The following is a 19,199-nucleotide window of genomic DNA, read 5'->3' as shown; positions in this document are numbered from 1 at the left end:
CACAGCGGACCTCAGATACACTTTCTGTCGCTTTTAGTGCTGCAGCAGGAACTTATGTTGCAGATTAATTCCAGCATGTGTGTAAAATCAGGATTTACCTTTGAGAGAATCTGAGATCGGCAGTGTTTGTGTTTCCCATGATGGCATTTTGTCTTTTGTTGTTGCTCCGCAGCCTGCTGGAGGACCGGGTGAACCGACTGCACGGCCAACTCCAGAGGACCCAGCAGCACCTCATGGCCTCGTCTGACCTGGGATCGGTGGACCGCAGAGTGCTGGACGACCTCTACGAGGACATCCACTGGCTCATTCTGGTCTCAGGTCGGCAGCTAGACAGGAAGCTTTTTTAAAAAGGGAGAGAATGACAGATGGGAGTATTTGGCAACAGTTGTAAAGCTTTTTTTTCCCCTCATATTGGAACCATCAATAACTAAACTTATAAATTTTCTAATAAAAACATATTCAGACTTGACTTAAAGCAGTTTTCCTTCAAAGAATGCTGGTTCATTTTCCACAAATCCTTCTTGTAAATGAAAATGAAACACAGATGCATCGCTGAAAGCTCTTAAAAAACTTAACGAGGACTCGCAGGACTTTCAAAGACAATAGAAACGGCTGTTTTTATTGTGCTCACAAAGGACTTTTCCAGGGCATTTTGTTCCACTTTACTGACTAAGACAGAACAAGGGAACTCCACCCAGTTCCACGGGTTTAGCTTGGTGAGTTATTGTCTGCATCATTAAAGCAACATTGTGTGTTTCTCACCATTGAAGCCTGGGTGTGCCTCCTCTCCCAAATGAGACGCCTCGTGGGTTGTTTAATCTAAATGATGGAGCACAATAACACTGTGAAAGTGGCACATTTGATGGTTGAGAGTTCATGAACAGAATCAATCCGCTGCTATTGGAAAGCGTTGAGGTGCACCTGCTCCGACGAAAACTGGATACTGTCGTGACAAATAGCAGTTATTTATTCATCATTGATTAACCCTAATTGTTTTTAATCAACCACTTGATTATTTGGTGTATTAGATGGAAGAAAACATGTCCATTAAAGTGATTTTATGGACATTATTTTGGCTCAGCAGGTGTCTAAAACAAGGTGGGGAAACTAAAATGTCTGCACTCTCTCCAGGGTATCTACTAGCAGATGATCCTCAGGGTGAAACGCCGCTCATCCCCTCAGAGGTGATGGAGTTCTCCATCAAACACTCAACAGAAGTGGACATCAACACGACGCTGCAGATCCTCGGGTCGCCGGGGGAAAAGGCTTCTTCCATACCGGGCTTCAACCGCACAGACTCTGTCATCAGGTACCATTTCTGTTGTGTGCTCTTTATTTCTATTAATGGGGAAAAAAAGTGTAGCATTTCCTCCCTTTTTTAACAGTAGAACAGGTTTTGAATGCAGTGATTATTGCTCGGACACAACCTAATCACAAAGATGGAGCTGCACGGCTGATTGTCACGTTGCCCACAGACCGGATCCCTGCTGTTCCAGAGCACTTTAACTGGGTTACTTCAGATATCCAATGCAATCGAGGGTTCAATCTGTGATCTTTTGAACCTGAATGCAGAACTGTTTGTTGTGTTCTCACCAGAAAGACTGTTTTGTAATCTGAGCGTGTGCGCTTTGTGTTGTGGCAGCTGCTGCCGCTGCATGCGAGTGCCTGCTGATCTCTATGTATCCTCCACTTAATAAACACTTTTCATGAGCTGAAAAAGCTTGCATAGAGATAAGAATAAGAGTCCGCATTGCTCATGAGATGGAGAGGTGTCTGAGTTAGGTTACATTTTGGGGTTTGGCTGGCCATCTACTGCACTTACACTGTTTTGACACTAAAAGTAGTGATTTTAAATGTGGGCACACCTGCTAAAACAGTCCAATTTAATCCTTTTTATCCAATTTAATCCCGATTTCCGATCTCCGTCCTTCCTTTTCGTCCACGGGTTGTTTCCGTCGATGTCAGCCTCCGTGTGTCGTGTTACCGTCAGTAAACGAGTGAAACTGAAGAAAACGAGAGCCCTTTCCACCGCACTAACCTCATTTAAAGTCAGTGCATACACCCAGGTGTTGTGATCCCATCGATGCTGATCGAACACAAAGCCCATAAGTACCCACGGTTATTACAGTCATTTCATGAGGGACTTAATTCCAATGAAGTGATTTTGAAAGTGGCAATTCGATGCTCATCAGACCTGAAAGGTTAAAAAACATTTAAATATCTCCCCTGAATCGTCTAGAACTGGAGAGGGGAACACATGAGGGTCTAAGGTTAGGCAAACTTTGTGTTAAAAAGTATCGAGTAGAGGTTTGAAACATATTTTTAACTGTAAGAATACCAAACTTCGGTCGTGTAGATTGTCGTAATGGAATAAATGTCTCTTCTTTGTGTTCGACGGTCCTTTGTTGTGACAGTTTGTCTCACCTAACAGTTGGCTCCCCATAAAACTCCCAGAATAGATTTCCTCTCTGTCTGGAGCTAGCTGGACCGTCCAAGTGTAGTCCCATTTATTGTCCCATAAATCTAGAGGAAGTTTAGTTTCTATGTATTCACACAGCAACACCATCTGAATGTGCGGCCTGTAAAACACTAACTGTGGTTGTGGCTTAATGTGGTTTGAGTGCATCTTGCAGTGTCATTTACTCTGGATGACGAACTGTTTAACACCGTCAAACATGCACACATGTGATAAAACCGCTTAATTAAACTGTCACTGCTGTTATTACAAGGCTGAAGCGCCACATAAACCGCATTAAGGACAAGACCCACAAGTGTGTCCTGAAATGGATCAACTCATCTGTATATTTATATCAGTTTAACAACCCCACACTCATATTTAGAAATGTCATAATCAGATGTATTTAAAGGGGAAGTTCGTTTTTTTTTTTTAAACCTGGACCTTATCTCTGGCATAAAATACGTTCATCTACTCACCGATAAGTTTGGTGAAAGTCAGCGTCCTTCGGGCGCTATTTAGAGCACTTGAGATCCTCGTATTTCCATATAATGGGAGAGAACAGGGCAGAGACAATACAGCCTTGAAATAAGGCATTATCTGTCTTTATTTCACTATACTTTAAGACGAATGAACGCGTACTATTGCACTGTTTGCTCAGAGCTGCCGTGTTGTTGCTATCCGGGGCTTTCTACACAGGCATCTACTGGGGTGAGGTCATCGCTGCGCGCCGCTGCAGCACAGCTTATTCACTCCGTGCTCTGTGATGGTCGGCTAACTTTACACAGAGTTTGCTACTGCTAGTTTTGTGCAACATGGCAATTTGGAAATGCGCAATAACGAACCATGTTACCAGCAGCAGTAGCAAATTTCTTGTAAAGATGCTGCTGCGTAATGCACACAAACGATGGTTAAATATGAGTGAAAGCATCTCTCAAGATCGTGAGTTGATTAACATTATCAACTCCAGATTGTGAGTTAATTAACTCACGATAACAAGGATTTTGGTGATAATGGCTAAATTGATATAATTATATCTCGATAAGTCCTGTTTTCTAAAGATAACAGGTGGATATATTTTGTTAGTTCCGGTCCCAACGCAAACCGTGCGATTTCCCCTGAAGGGCAGCCACTGGCGGAAATGGTTAAACGCCACTTTTTACTAAAGTCACATTAGTCACCTGTCACGATGATGGCAGTAACGTGTTAACGCAGAAACCGAGTTTAAGTTCCAGGCTCACCATAATCACCTTGTAATCTGGAGAAACCAACACTTCTTTTCTCATAAAATGTGGCGATCTGGAGAAAAGCGCACAGAAATTAGCCTTGTCATCTCAAGATGACGGCAACTATAAACGAATGATGGCCAGACGAGTCCAGTTTTGGCGTCTGTAATCCTGCTGTTGTCTGACTGGACTGTGTTCGAACACAAAGGCAGAACCCTGAGATATTCCTGAGCTCTGGTACACCATAATGGCTCTAAAAATACACGCATAATTAAATTGAGTCGAGCATGCAAAATGTAACTCTAGTTGCTGTTACCAGATCAGATTTGTTTTTCAACAGCAATTAGCTGTGCGGCCTGTTCTGCTGGAAGCCTTGTGCTGCCGGGGGCTTTCTGCAGCCGTGATTGGCTCAGATAATCGCGCTGACGACAATAGTAAGTCACGACCGCCAGTGATGTTGTCTGTTGAAGGTCATCCTGGCCCCCGTGTTTTCTAGATTGTCCATCACATATAGGAGAGTGCGTTTATGTGTGTGTAAGAGGGATGACCGCGATGACAGAGGATTGCAGAGACGAGTGGCCAGTGGCGTCGGGTTTCCTGGTAGCGGGTGGCATAAATGTCAGAGTGGTTTTGTTTTCTGCAAACAATGTGAAACTGTGCGCCGTCCTCGAGGGAGAAAGACGGGCCCGTAAGCTGCTTTAAGCCCTCTGTCTCTCTGTCCTTTTACATGCTGTGTGTGTGTGTGTGTGTGTGTGTGTGTGTGTGTGTGTGTGTGTGTGTGTGTGTGTGTGTGTGTGTGTGGGTGGGCCTGGGTTTGTGAGGCCCGGTCCTCCACCCACCCACACACACACACACACACAGACAGCGAGATGATCCTTTGTCTCTGGCGTTGTTAGTTGGATAAATGGAGGCCTGTGATGGCTGCTATTGTTTAAAAGGAGAAAAATTGTAGTGTGATGCAAAAGTGAAGCGAAATCTATTGGAAAACAAGTTTGAAAATGGGTTATTTGTCAGTGAAAAGGTTCGATCAGCCTCCTTACACTGCAGGATTTATGAATAATGTCTGTGGTTTAAGCTCAGATATCACCATGTTATAAACAACTCTACTTTACTGGGTTTATTTGGGGAAAAACAGGCCAATAGTTTATATATAGTCACAGTGAAGAGATGCACGAACATCACAGGTTACACCTATTGATGGTAAACAATAGCAGAAATGCAGCAGATCTGTTGTCTCCTCATTATTAAGGTGTGTCATCCTAACAGAGACTAAAAAAGCTGCTCTCGTGAGTCTGTTCCCTGCCTTCCCTGCTTGATCTGACTCTTCTTTTAATTTGCCTCATCTGTTCTTCTGCCACAGGTTGCTGTCTGCGGTTTTAAGGACGTCGGAAGTCGAGTCCAGGGCGACCAGAGCGAGTCTGACGGAGCTGCTGAGCCCGCAGATGGGAAAGGACATCGTGTGGTTCCTCAGACGGTGGGCCAAGACGTACCTGCTCGTGGATGAGAAGCTTTACGAGCAGGTATGAGGGTCCTCAGAGCCGCCATGCTGGTGCACAGCGGCGTGCTGGTGCACAGCAGCGTGCTCCATGTTGTGTTTGTGAACACAAGGCTCAGGCTTCTCCACCGGGTGTTTCATCCCATTTTTCCTGCCTCTCCTCAGATCAGCATCCCCCTGAGCACGGCGTTCGGTGCAGACACAGAGGGCGCCCAGTGGATTGTGGGATATCTGCTGGAGAAGGTGATCAACAACCTGTCGGTGTGGAGCTCAGAGACGGAGCTGGCCAATGACACCGTGGAGCTGCTGGTGACGCTGGTGGAGAAAAGAGAGAGGTGAGGACGGGTGGAGCGGTCCATACCGTCTTAGTTCTGTCGTTCCAGCTGCTTAAATTCGAGTGTTTGCTGGTTAATTTGGTCTGAAATGAACAATTCTTTGATCCCAGATTTGTGATTTTGTGAAGTAAAGCGATGCAATGAGGATGAGTTTCTGCAGACTGTTGGGGGTCACGTGACGTCCTGCGACGCCGCTGACTCTGACGCGCTCTCTGCTTCCCTTTCCCATCAGGGCGAACATCGTGGTGCAGTGCGAGAGCTGGTGGAACCTGGCGAAGCAGTTCGCCAGCCGCAGCCCGCCCCTCCACCTGCTGTCCAGCTCCGTGCAGAGATCTCTGATGAAGGCTCTGGTTCTGGGAGGCTTCGCTCACATGGACTCTGACGCCAAACAGCAGTACTGGGCAGAGGTAACGTGCACATTCCATGATCTTACTGTTTAATTGATTGATTTTCGTGTAATTCGATGTTTGTTGGATATTTGGGTTTCAAACGAATACCATCTAAGTTCTATAAGCAAAACAGAAGACTCGCACCTTCGTGTTTGAGCTCAGGATGTTTAATGATTCACACGAGTTATGAAGATGTGTCAACAGCTGCATCTCAAGTTTTGTCAAGCGACCGAAAGTGTTCATCTATTCATTTGTTCATTTATATATATTATTCTTGCTGGCTCAACCTTTACAGACTGCTGCGAGTGCACATAACTGCAAGCACAGTTTCCTTGTGTGCTTCGTATAACTTTGTTGAATTCACTATAAAGATGTCACAGCAATATTTATAATAAAAACTTGGATGGAAAACGTTTTGTTTCTACAGTTTAGGCAACTAAATGACACTTAATATAGGAGGTGGAGAGCGTCTGTCATGAATAAAACACTTATTTCTGTCAGCTGAGATCAGTTTATTATGTTAGTCCATGTGATATTAACACACCAGTAATGTTACATGATGTTAAAGGTTGCAGTTGGGGTCAACATGGTTAAATCACTGCATCCCTTTTCCAAATAAGTCTGAATTTATGGTGTTTTTTTTGTCACTTTTCTGCCTAACGATGACTTGAAGCTGGAGCCAAAGTGCATGACCTTACCTTGCCTACAGCTGATAAGAAATAAACAAACGTGCCATTTCTGCAGTTTTTGTTGAGATTAAATTCACATCCTGAGCTTTTTCCCTGTTGGTTCAGTGGGACGGAGCTGATGGGTGCATTTGATAATATTCCTCTGTTGATTCTTTGTCCCTTGTGTATAACTCGATCCTCGTCCTGATCCTGGAAATCTTTGTCTTAATAGGCTGACAGTAGTAAATAGGGGTGCAAAGCCACAATGACTCCAGTGTAATTGAGGGGCGGCGGCAGGGCAGGGCGGGGGGGGGTGTTGGAGTGAGACAACAGCTGCTGCTTCTTACAGCTGTTCAGTCTGAACTCAGCAGCTCTGAGCGAGGAGAAAGAGGAGCGACCAGATTACAGATGTAACTGAAAACTTTACATATTTAAACATAATTAAAGTCACTTTTATCCCGTCAGCTCCAGTTTCTTCGAAGTCTTTAACTCATTAAAGTGTTTAGTAAAATCACGGCTCTAAGAAGAAGTGAAGTCGTCTTGTTATATTGGGCCAAATTGGCTGCAACAGTTTTTAAAAGTGAGATCAAATGATGTCAGATAATTTAATAACTATCACTTGTATTGATGAAAAACTGTGTCAGCTGTTTATATTGATAAAATGATGAATAAGGAGCTCGTTGATCAACAGATAATCTCAGTTCTTGTTGATTTAAAACCGGTTCTGAACCTAAAATGTTGGCTTGTACGTCAGTCGCATCCAAGCAGGAGTCATAACAGTACATCTGGTGGAAGTGGGTGTATACCAAACCCAGTGTAACCTACAGAGCTGCTGCACAAAGAGGACCCAAACTGCTTCTCTGTCGGTCCACAAACAGCCAGTCACATGTCAACAAACTCTATGCACTGACTGTTTGGGGTCTGAAAACAGTTTCTTCTCCATCTGTCCATCCAGGTGCTTCACCCTCTCCAGCAGCGCTTTCTCAACCTCATTAACCAGGAGAATTTTGCTCAGATCAGCCAGGAAGAAGCCGTCAAACGGGAAATCGTCGCCACGTTGGAAGCGCTGTGTGGCATCGCAGAGGCGACGCAGATAGACAACGTGGCCTCGCTCTTCTCTTTCCTCATGGACTTCCTGTCCAGCTGCATCGGCCTCATGGAGGTAAGAGCGGACACGGATGATGAGGCAAAGCATGCAAATCTGTGTTTAAAGGAGGAAGATGAGGCAAAGCATGCAAATCTGTGTTTAAAGGAGGAAGATGAGGCAAAGCATGCAAATCTGTGTTTAAAGGAGGAAGATGAGGCAAAGCATGCAAATCAGTGTTTAAAGGAGGAAGATGAGGCAAAGCATGCAAATCTGTGTTTAAAGGAGGAAGATGAGGCAAAGCATGCAAATCTGTGTTTAAAGGAGGAAGATGAGGCAAAGCATGCAAATCAGTGTTTAAAGGAGGAAGATGAGGCAAAGCAAGCAAATCAGTGTTTAAAGGAGGAAGATGAGGCAAAGCCTGCAAATCTGTGTTTAAAGGAGGAAGATGAGGCAAAGCCTGCAAATCTGTGTTTAAAGGAGGAAGATGAGGCAAAGCATGCAAATCTGTGTTTAAAGGAGGAAGATGAGGCAAAGCGTGCAAATCAGTGTTTAAAGGAGGAAGATGAGGCAAAGCCTGAAAATCAGTGTTTAAAGGAGGAAGATGAGGCAAAGCCTGCAGATCAGTGTTTAAAGGAGGAAGATGAGGCAAAGCATGCAAATCTGTGTTTAAAGGAGGAAGATGAGGCAAAGCCTGCAAATCTGTGTTTAAAGGAGGAAGATGAGGCAAAGCCTGAAAATCAGTGTTTAAAGGAGGAAGATGAGGCAAAGCATGCAAATCTGTGTTTAAAGGAGGAAGATGAGGCAAAGCGTGCAAATCTGTGTTTAAAGGAGGAAGATGAGGCAAAGCGTGCAAATCTGTGTTTAAAGGAGGAAGATGAGGCAAAGCCTGAAAATCAGTATTTAAAGGAGGAAGATGAGGCAAAGCCTGAAAATCAGTGTTTAAAGGAGGAAGATGAGGCAAAGCCTGAAAATCAGTGTTTAAAGGAGGAAGATGCGGCAAAGCCTGCAAATCAGTGTTTAAAGGAGGAAGATGAGGCAAAGCATGCAAATCTGTGTTTAAAGGAGGAAGATGAGGCAAAGCATGCAAATCTGTGTTTAAAGGAGGAAGATGAGGCAAAGCATGCAAATCTGTGTTTAAAGGAGGAAGATGAGGCAAAGCCTGCAAATCAGTGTTTAAAGGAGGAAGATGAGGCAAAGCATGCAAATCTGTGTTTAAAGGAGGAAGATGAGGCAAAGCCTGCAAATCAGTGTTTAAAGGAGGAAGATGAGGCAAAGCGTGCAAATCTGTGTTTAAAGGAGGAAGATGAGGCAAAGCGTGCAAATCTGTGTTTAAAGGAGGAAGATGAGGCAAAGCCTTCAAATCTGTGTTTAAAGGAGGAAGATGAGGCAAAGCCTTCAAATCTGTGTTTAAAGGAGGAAGATGAGGCAAAGCCTTCAAATCAGTGTTTAAAGGAGGAAGATGAGGCAAAGCCTGCAAATCAGTGTTTAAAGGAGGAAGATGAGGCAAAGCCTGCAAATCAGTGTTTAAAGGAGGAAGATGAGGCAAAGCCTGAAAATCAGTGTTTAAAGGAGGAAGATGAGGCAAAGCCTGCAAATCAGTGTTTAAAGGAGGAAGATGAGGCAAAGCCTGCAGATCAGTGTTTAAAGGAGGAAGATGAGGCAAAGTGTGCAAATCAGTGTTTAAAGGAGGAAGATGAGGCAAAGCATGCAAATCTGTGTTTAAAGGAGGAAGATGAGGCAAAGCCTGCAAATCAGTGTTTAAAGGAGGAAGATGAGGCAAAGCATGCAAATCAGTGTTTAAAGGAGGAAGATGAGGCAAAGCCTGCAAATCAGTGTTTAAAGGAGGATGATGAGGCAAAGCCTGAAAATCAGTGTTTAAAGGAGGAAGATGAGGCAAAGCCTGCAAATCAGTGTTTAAAGGAGGAAGATGAGGCAAAGCCTGAAAATCAGTGTTTAAAGGAGGAAGATGAGGCAAAGCCTGCAAATCAGTGTTTAAAGGAGGAAGATGAGGCAAAGCGTGCAAATCAGTGTTTAAAGGAGGAAGATGAGGCAAAGCCTGCAAATCTGTGTTTAAAGGAGGAAGATGAGGCAAAGCCTGAAAATCAGTGTTTAAAGGAGGAAGATGAGGCAAAGCCTGCAAATCTGTGTTTAAAGGAGGAAGATGAGGCAAAGCCTGCAAATCAGTGTTTAAAGGAGGAAGATGAGGCAAAGCGTGCAAATCTGTGTTTAAAGGAGGAAGATGAGGCAAAGCCTGAAAATCAGTGTTTAAAGGAGGAAGATGAGGCAAAGCATGCAAATCAGTGTTTAAAGGAGGAAGATGAGGCAAAGCATGCAAATCAGTGTTTAAAGGAGGAAGATGAGGCAAAGCCTGAAAATCAGTGTTTAAAGGAGGAAGATGAGGCAAAGCCTGCAAATCAGTGTTTAAAGGAGGAAGATGAGGCAAAGCCTGCAAATCTGTGTTTAAAGGAGGAAGATGAGGCAAAGCCTGCAAATCTGTGTTTAAAGGAGGAAGATGAGGCAAAGCCTGCAAATCTGTGTTTAAAGGAGGAAGATGAGGCAAAGCATGCAAATCTGTGTTTAAAGGAGGAAGATGAGGCAAAGCCTGCAAATCTGTGTTTAAAGGAGGAAGATGAGGCAAAGCCTGCAAATCTGTGTTTAAAGGAGGAAGATGAGGCAAAGCGTGCAAATCAGTGTTTAAAGGAGGAAGATGAGGCAAAGCCTGAAAATCAGTGTTTAAAGGAGGAAGATGAGGCAAAGCCTGCAGATCAGTGTTTAAAGGAGGAAGATGAGGCAAAGCATGCAAATCTGTGTTTAAAGGAGGAAGATGAGGCAAAGCCTGCAAATCTGTGTTTAAAGGAGGAAGATGAGGCAAAGCCTGAAAATCAGTGTTTAAAGGAGGAAGATGAGGCAAAGCATGCAAATCTGTGTTTAAAGGAGGAAGATGAGGCAAAGCGTGCAAATCTGTGTTTAAAGGAGGAAGATGAGGCAAAGCGTGCAAATCTGTGTTTAAAGGAGGAAGATGAGGCAAAGCCTGAAAATCAGTGTTTAAAGGAGGAAGATGAGGCAAAGCCTGAAAATCAGTGTTTAAAGGAGGAAGATGAGGCAAAGCCTGAAAATCAGTGTTTAAAGGAGGAAGATGAGGCAAAGCCTGCAAATCAGTGTTTAAAGGAGGAAGATGAGGCAAAGCATGCAAATCTGTGTTTAAAGGAGGAAGATGAGGCAAAGCATGCAAATCTGTGTTTAAAGGAGGAAGATGAGGCAAAGCCTGCAAATCAGTGTTTAAAGGAGGAAGATGAGGCAAAGCATGCAAATCTGTGTTTAAAGGAGGAAGATGAGGCAAAGCCTGCAAATCAGTGTTTAAAGGAGGAAGATGAGGCAAAGCGTGCAAATCTGTGTTTAAAGGAGGAAGATGAGGCAAAGCGTGCAAATCTGTGTTTAAAGGAGGAAGATGAGGCAAAGCCTTCAAATCTGTGTTTAAAGGAGGAAGATGAGGCAAAGCCTTCAAATCTGTGTTTAAAGGAGGAAGATGAGGCAAAGCCTTCAAATCAGTGTTTAAAGGAGGAAGATGAGGCAAAGCCTGCAAATCAGTGTTTAAAGGAGGAAGATGAGGCAAAGCCTGCAAATCAGTGTTTAAAGGAGGAAGATGAGGCAAAGCCTGAAAATCAGTGTTTAAAGGAGGAAGATGAGGCAAAGCCTGCAAATCAGTGTTTAAAGGAGGAAGATGAGGCAAAGCATGCAAATCTGTGTTTAAAGGAGGAAGATGAGGCAAAGCCTGAAAATCAGTGTTTAAAGGAGGAAGATGAGGCAAAGCCTGAAAATCAGTGTTTAAAGGAGGAAGATGAGGCAAAGCCTGCAAATCAGTGTTTAAAGGAGGAAGATGAGGCAAAGCCTGCAAATCAGTGTTTAAAGGAGGAAGATGAGGCAAAGCATGCAAATCTGTGTTTAAAGGAGGAAGATGAGGCAAAGTGTGCAAATCAGTGTTTAAAGGAGGAAGATGAGGCAAAGCGTGCAAATCTGTGTTTAAAGGAGGAAGATGAGGCAAAGCATGCAAATCTGTGTTTAAAGGAGGAAGATGAGGCAAAGCGTGCAAATCAGTGTTTAAAGGAGGAAGATGAGGCAAAGCCTGCAGATCAGTGTTTAAAGGAGGAAGATGAGGCAAAGCATGCAAATCTGTGTTTAAAGGAGGAAGATGAGGCAAAGCGTGCAAATCTGTGTTTAAGGAGGAAGATGAGGCAAAGCGTGCAAATCTGTGTTTAAAGGAGGAAGATGAGGCAAAGCCTGCAAATCTGTGTTTAAAGGAGGAAGATGAGGCAAAGCCTGAAAATCAGTGTTTAAAGGAGGAAGATGAGGCAAAGCCTGAAAATCAGTGTTTAAAGGAGGAAGATGAGGCAAAGCCTGCAAATCAGTGTTTAAAGGAGGAAGATGAGGCAAAGCCTGCAAATCAGTGTTTAAAGGAGGAAGATGAGGCAAAGCCTGCAAATCAGTGTTTAAAGGAGGAAGATGAGGCAAAGCCTGCAAATCAGTGTTTAAAGGAGGAAGATGAGGCAAAGCCTATAAATCAGTGTTTAAAGGAGGAAGATGAGGCAAAGCCTGCAATTCAGTGTTTAAAGGAGGAAGATGAGGCAAAGCCTGCAAATCTGTGTTTAAAGGAGGAAGATGAGGCAAAGCCTTCAAATCTGTGTTTAAAGGAGGAAGATGAGGCAAAGCCTTCAAATCTGTGTTTAAAGGAGGAAGATGAGGCAAAGCCTGCAAATCAGTGTTTAAAGGAGGAAGATGAGGCAAAGCCTGCAAATCAGTGTTTAAAGGAGGAAGATGAGGCAAAGCCTGCAAATCAGTGTTTAAAGGAGGAAGATGAGGCAAAGCCTGCAAATCAGTGTTTAAAGGAGGAAGATGAGGCAAAGCCTGCAAATCAGTGTTTAAAGGAGGAAGATGAGGCAAAGCCTGCAAATCAGTGTTTAAAGGAGGAAGATGAGGCAAAGCGTGCAAATCTGTGTTTAAAGGAGGAAGATGAGGCAAAGCGTGCAAATCTGTGTTTAAAGGAGGAAGATGAGGCAAAGCCTTCAAATCTGTGTTTAAAGGAGGAAGATGAGGCAAAGCCTTCAAATCAGTGTTTAAAGGAGGAAGATGAGGCAAAGCCTGCAAATCAGTGTATAAAGGAGGAAGATGAGGCAAAGCCTGCAAATCTGTGTTTAAAGGAGGAAGATGAGGCAAAGCCTGCAAATCTGTGTTTAAAGGAGGAAGATGAGGCAAAGCATGCAAATCTGTGTTTAAAGGAGGAAGATGAGGCAAAGCCTTCAAATCTGTGTTTAAAGGAGGAAGATGAGGCAAAGCCTGCAAATCTGTGTTTAAAGGAGGAAGATGAGGCAAAGCCTGCAAATCAGTGTTTAAAGGAGGAAGATGAGGCAAAGCCTGCAAATCAGTGTTTAAAGGAGGAAGATGAGGCAAAGCCTGCAAATCAGTGTTTAAAGGAGGAAGATGAGGCAAAGCATGCAAATCTGTGTTTAAAGGAGGAAGATGAGGCAAAGCCTGCAAATCAGTGTTTAAAGGAGGAAGATGAGGCAAAGCGTGCAAATCTGTGTTTAAAGGAGGAAGATGAGGCAAAGCATGCAAATCTGTGTTTAAAGGAGGAAGATGAGGCAAAGCATGCAAATCTGTTTAAAGGAGGAAGATGAGGCAAAGCCTGCAAATCTGTGTTTAAAGAAGGAAGATGAGGCAAAGCATGCAAATCTGTTTAAAGGAGGAAGATGAGGCAAAGCATGCAAATCTGTGTTTAAAGGAGGAAGATGAGGCAAAGCGTGCAAATCTGTGTTTAAAGGAGGAAGATGAGGCAAAGCATGCAAATCAGTGTTTAAAGGAGGAAGATGAGGCAAAGCATGCAAATCTGTGTTTAAAGGAGGAAGATGAGGCAAAGCATGCAAATCTGTGTTTAAAGGAGGAAGATGAGGCAAAGCCTGCAAATCAGTGTTTAAAGGAGGAAGATGAGGCAAAGCCTGCAAATCAGTGTTTAAAGGAGGAAGATGAGGCAAAGCATGCAAATCTGTGTTTAAAGGAGGAAGATGAGGCAAAGCCTGCAAATCAGTGTTTAAAGGAGGAAGATGAGGCTCTTTATAGTTGAATAAAATCACATCCCAACACGTCTGATCCGATGGAATATCGTCTGTTTGTGAACATTAAGAAGAAGTTGAACTTGTGATGTGTTTTTGTTTTTTATCTTCTAGGTTTACAGCAACACGCCTGAGACGATCAACCTCATCATTGAGGTTTTCGTGGAAGTGGCTCACAAGCAGATCTGCTACCTGGGAGAGGTGAGACGCTCTTTTAACGATGAAAACGGATTAGTTTACTGAGATTAAACATCTCTTTAAAGACTTCCATCCATTTCTAAACCTGCTTCGTACAGTTCAGGGTCGCCGGCGGGGCTGGAGCCTGAGGAGAGACATGAAACTGAACAAAAATAGCTGAAAACTCAACTGTGGATGCATGTTTGAGGGATGGATCAAGATGAATTCCATTCCAACTATTTCTTTTTTTTTTTTTTAAACATATATTTATTGGTGTGTCATGTTAATATAACAACATCCAACAATTTAAAAATCCAAAACATATGGCAGAAAAGAAAATAATAAGTAAATGATTAAAAAAGATACAATAAACCGCAGTAATTAGACAGCAAATTAATGTGCCATTTCAACTATTTTATATCAGTTAACACCTATAATAACTGTAACAGCATTAGAAATATGTGTGAACGTACCTTCCTCAGGCAAAGATTTGTCTTCACACCAAATGCATTGTTTCTTTATGCAAAAAAGAACATTTTAAGCCTTTAACTTCTCCGCCTCACCCCAAATAAAAGCATTTTGGAGGTTTAACCGTGAGTTTCTTTTTTAAAAAGTCCGACCTTTGTCTTGGTGCTCCTGACGCGTCACATCTTCAGCACATCCGACAGAGAGTTGTTTGAGAAAACGTTGTATTTCTGGTCTCTGTTTTCAGACGAAGTCCATGAAGCTGTACGAGGCGTGTCTGACGCTGCTGCAGGTCTACTCCAAAAACAACCAGAACAGGAAGCGAAGCGACGCCACGGCCGAGGAGGACCAGTACCAGGACCTGCTGCTCATCATGGAGCTGCTCACAAACCTTCTGTCCAAAGAGTTCATCGATTTCAGCGACACCGGTGAGCTCCCTGGATGTTTCCCGTCTGTGTTTATCACTTAAAGAGATCCACCCACTGAACCTGTAAACCGATGTGTGTTCAAGATGAGGTGTTTCGGAACCAAGACCAGGGAACGCCGGCGTCCAGTCGGACGGTTTCAGCAGCGGACGTTGTTCTCTACGGAGTCAATATTGTTCTTCCTCTCATGTCTCAGGACCTGCTCAAGGTAAACCGACGCAGCAAATCAGAGCCGAGTTCCAGCTTTAAATCTGCACCATCTGGCAGCTGATCCTGTCCTCTTTCTTTTCCAGTTCCCGTCTCTGTGTAACCAGTACTACAAGCTCATCACCTTCATCTGTGAGATCTTCCCAGAGAAGATTCCACAGCTGCCCGAAGACCTCTTCAAGAGCCTCATGTTCTCGCTGGAGCTGGGAATGACCTCGTATCCAGTGATTTAATTAGTCTTCCACTCTGGCTAATTAGCTTTAGGGCTCATTTAGGATAGTGAGAATGTTTATGGTATAAAATATTTGGGCTAAATTTAAATATTTGGCTTCTTGTTAGATGGAAAGAAAAGGCAAGACAAGGCATCTTTATTTATATAGCGCATTTCATACCAGAGGCAACTCAGTGTGCTTTACATAAAGACAAGGCATTTAAAAGAACAGCATAAAGCAGCATAAAAACAAGCAATTCAAAGAGAATAAAAAAAAAACAGAATGGAAATTAAAACACACAGTTAAAAGCAATCAAAGAAGAGGGGGAAAAAAGAAAAATATAAAACAATTAAGATGATTTATAGCGTTATGCTTTAAAATTATTTAACGGAACTCACCATAAGCACACTGAAAAACACAAAATCTCCTCTTTTTTTTTTTTTACAAATGTCAGAAAACCCCCTTACATTTTGAATTTCCCCCATTGGCATTGGGTCCTGTGTTGAATGACTCTGCAGTAGTTGCTGGTGTTTAGCTCTGATCTGCATAGATGTGGGCAGAACATTTGAATGAAACATGGCGTTTTCTCTGATATTAACACCTTTTTTTTTTTACTGACGGTAACCTCAAACACGGAGGCTCTGAAACCAACAGCAGCAACTCACAGACAAAGAGAGATGAGATTGATTTTTAGCTGCTTGGAAGACACCAGGCAGCGCTGCTGTGTGGATGATGATCAAATAAGAAATAATAAAGTTAATTATCTGGGAGAGGATGCAGGGTAATGCCCCCCCCCCTCTAAAGGGTTTGTCCTCTGGGAGAAACTGGTCGAACTGGACGGAACTCCACTTCTTTCTGCTTTGGAGCTCTGAACTTCAGCTTTAATTATTTGCTCATGCTTTAGTTATCACTCTAGGTTTCCATATCATTAGTAGATTAGTGAATTTCTCTGTTATTTCTGACAAAGATGAGACTTTTTCACTGCTACAGATGTGCGTGTAACGGGCATAAATCTGGCAGCTCCCTGGTCCAAGTCAGCTCTGGTTCGTGGATAAAGCGCTCGCTCCTGAGCAATGTCCGCAGGCTTAAGAGCAGAGAAGGCGTTCAATCGGGAGAACAATGACTGAATGCGTGTTTTATTAATAATCAGAATATTTGCAGAAAGTCAACAGCAGTGCTGCACTATGCTTAGGTTGAAATATGAAAGCTAAGATGGGAAATGGGCTCAGAATGTGCAGAGAACCCCCAGCTGTTTTTTTTTTTTTTACTTCCCTCTGGAGCTGTTAATTATTCGATGCAGCTGTAGGAGCGCCTGTCAACATGATAAAATGTGCTTTTTGCGTAGTTTGTGCTCCTTGACGTCTGTTTTCAGGATGAGTTCAGAAGTCAGTCAGCTGTGTTTGGAGGCTCTGTCTCCTCTGGCTGAACAGTGCGCCAAAAACCAGGAGAAGGACTCTCCCCTCTTCATCGCCACCCGGCACTTCCTCAAGGTAGGGCGCAATTCCAAGAAATGCAAACGTGTGAACGACTGCAGACCCAGCCAACGTAAAGAGGATTCACTGCTCTCTTAAAGGATATAAACTTCCTTTAAAACTGCAGTTTCAGTTGATACTAGAGCAGATGAAACAAACGTGATGATATAGCGTGTTATTTGTTGTTTTCCACCCCATCGTCTGTGCCTCCAGTTGGTGTTTGACATGCTGGTGCTGCAGAAACACAACACGGAAATGACGGTGGCAGCCGGAGAAGCCCTCTACACACTCGTGTGCCTGCATCAGGTGCGTAACTTCAGGTTTTTTGCCCAGTTTGAGCCTTTTAAACTGATTTGTAGTGTCTCTTTTACCAGTTTACATGCACAGTAGCAGCGAGCTGTTAACTAAAGTATGTCTGACCCCTGTGAGGCTGTGGATGGGCTGAAAAAACAACAACATTCTGCTGCTTCTTACTCTCTCTTTTGGAGTTTATTTCACATGCCAGTAGAGCTGAATTCGCTGCACAGATGTTGTCTTTTAGTTACAGAAATGGTGACTTGGTCAGATGAGGCTGCGGTTATAAAATCAGGATTTTGTACAGCTCAGGTGTGACAGTTCCTGATTGGTCAGGTGCTTCCAGTGATTGGGTGTAATGACTTTCATCTCTGGGAATATCTACCAGTAAGAAAAGCAGTTTTCCCTCACACTTTGATCCCTCCTCTCTCAGGCGGAGTACTCGGAGCTGGTGGAGACTCTGCTCTCCTCTCAGAGAGACGCCGTCATCTACCAGCGACTGGCCGACGCCTTCAACAAGCTGACAGCGAGCAGCACGCCGCCCACCATGGACCGCAAGCAGAAGGTCGCCTTCCTCAAGAGCCTGGAGGAGTTCGTGGCCAACGTGGGCGGCCTGCTTTGTGTGAAATAACCACTGGAACCAGACTCGACCTCGAATCACCCCTCGTTCTGAAAGGTAACCAATCAAAGACGCCCCCCTGCTTCATCCGTGGAACTACGCGTGGAAGAGACGGCTCGAACCTCAGAGGAGCGCCTCCGCCTGCTGAATGTTTGCCCCGTTTTCACCTGGGATCTCTTCTTGACTCGTCCCCCGACCCCCACCCCGGCTCCGCCTGCTACCATCGTCTGTCCCGCAGCGCCTCCTTCATGATTGGCAGACTTAACGAGGATGATGGTAACCATGGAGACTGAACTGCTAAGCAGACGGACTCAGTCAGAGGTTCCTGCCCCGTTAAACTGAAGCGAAGGAGCGTCATTACAAAAGGTGGAGCAGCAGTTGGTGTTTTCCTCCTTCTACTTGGGAGCCTAAAGTCTGCTGGAGTGCACGCACATACATGCACACACACACATGCACATGCACACACACACACACACACACGTCACTCCTATCCTCCCTAGAGTGCCTTTTGTTTTGATTGTTCTGTGTGTTTGTGTGTATGAGTGAATCCTGTCATACATCGGCTGACAACAAATATTGACTGTGCCTGCCATTCGCTGCGAGTACAGCGGATGCACACAAAAACACGCATGCATGAAGCGTTTCCATGACGACGGGCGTATGGGCGGCCGGCTGGCTGTCTCTGAGGTTGCTGAACCACGCAGCACGGGGTGGCGTTTGTTCGTTGGAGACAACAGAAAACCAAAATCAGATTGTTTCACTAAGAGGTGTCTATATATACATATATACAGTATATATATATATATATATATATATGTATATATACAGAGAGAGAGAGAGAGAAATTTATGATGTTTTCAAACAGAAACCTTCAGAAATGTTCGTTCAAAGAATAAAGACGACTGAAATGTTTTTATACGCCAGTTGGCGGCGGGTTTAATGAGTTTAACCATGTATGAATTCAGCTAAAGAGGGAGCAACTTTCGCTGTGTTGACCTTTGCAGTTTGATATTGTTTTTTCTATTTGGATTGTAGTTTTGCCCCCTTCCCCTTCCCCTTTCCCCCCGCCTCCACACAGAGGAACGGCCTGAGTCGGATCGGGCCTCGGAGCTTTAGCAGGTTGATCTCAATAGTATTTTTTCTACCGCAGCACATCCACAGTAACATTCAACACACACTGGATTGCAGCAGAGACTGTTGATGAAGGACAGCAATAACAAACCAAATAAAAAGGAGCAGAGCCACTCGTTGAAGCATTTTGTTGGAGATGGAAACCTCCTCGTTTTGAGCACTATCCCAGTTATTGTAGATGGCTGTTTTGTTAATGAAGTGTAAAAGTGTACATAAAGTTATTGTATAAAATGTTCTGGCCTCTGCAGTTTCCTTTATATGTGCTGTTTCTGCTGTAATGTCTTTTATTTACTTTAGTAATAAATAAAGTGATTGATCTTATGTTTTATAATGCAACATTTAGTCTTCAAGAGAGATTTAATCAAAGTCTGCAGCATTTCTCTGTTTTTGCATGATTTTTATGTCAAATAACACTCTGAAGCTTCCTCTTTTCATCTA

General features: G+C 43.7%; 1 protein-coding gene across 1 annotated transcript in view; it reads left to right on the top strand.

Moving 5' to 3' along the window:
• Nucleotides 1–18,994, top strand: part of xpo4 (exportin 4) — a 57,609-nt gene extending 38,615 nt beyond the window's left edge. The window contains exons 12-24 of the mRNA XM_075480066.1: nt 173–318; nt 1,132–1,309; nt 5,042–5,201; nt 5,342–5,511; nt 5,744–5,918; nt 7,524–7,730; nt 13,874–13,960; nt 14,649–14,829; nt 14,913–15,034; nt 15,120–15,250; nt 16,618–16,735; nt 16,931–17,023; nt 17,445–18,994. Coding sequence (XP_075336181.1) covers nt 173–318; nt 1,132–1,309; nt 5,042–5,201; nt 5,342–5,511; nt 5,744–5,918; nt 7,524–7,730; nt 13,874–13,960; nt 14,649–14,829; nt 14,913–15,034; nt 15,120–15,250; nt 16,618–16,735; nt 16,931–17,023; nt 17,445–17,642 — 1,966 coding nt within the window. The 3' untranslated portion in view covers nt 17,643–18,994. The remainder of the gene's footprint in view (nt 1–172; nt 319–1,131; nt 1,310–5,041; nt 5,202–5,341; nt 5,512–5,743; nt 5,919–7,523; nt 7,731–13,873; nt 13,961–14,648; nt 14,830–14,912; nt 15,035–15,119; nt 15,251–16,617; nt 16,736–16,930; nt 17,024–17,444) is intronic.
• Nucleotides 18,995–19,199: the final 205 nt, after the last annotated feature.

Source organism: Odontesthes bonariensis, chromosome 12 (genome assembly GCF_027942865.1).
Source record: "Odontesthes bonariensis isolate fOdoBon6 chromosome 12, fOdoBon6.hap1, whole genome shotgun sequence".
Lineage (NCBI taxonomy): Eukaryota > Metazoa > Chordata > Actinopteri > Atheriniformes > Atherinopsidae > Odontesthes > Odontesthes bonariensis.
This window is presented reverse-complemented; position numbering and strand designations above follow the sequence as displayed.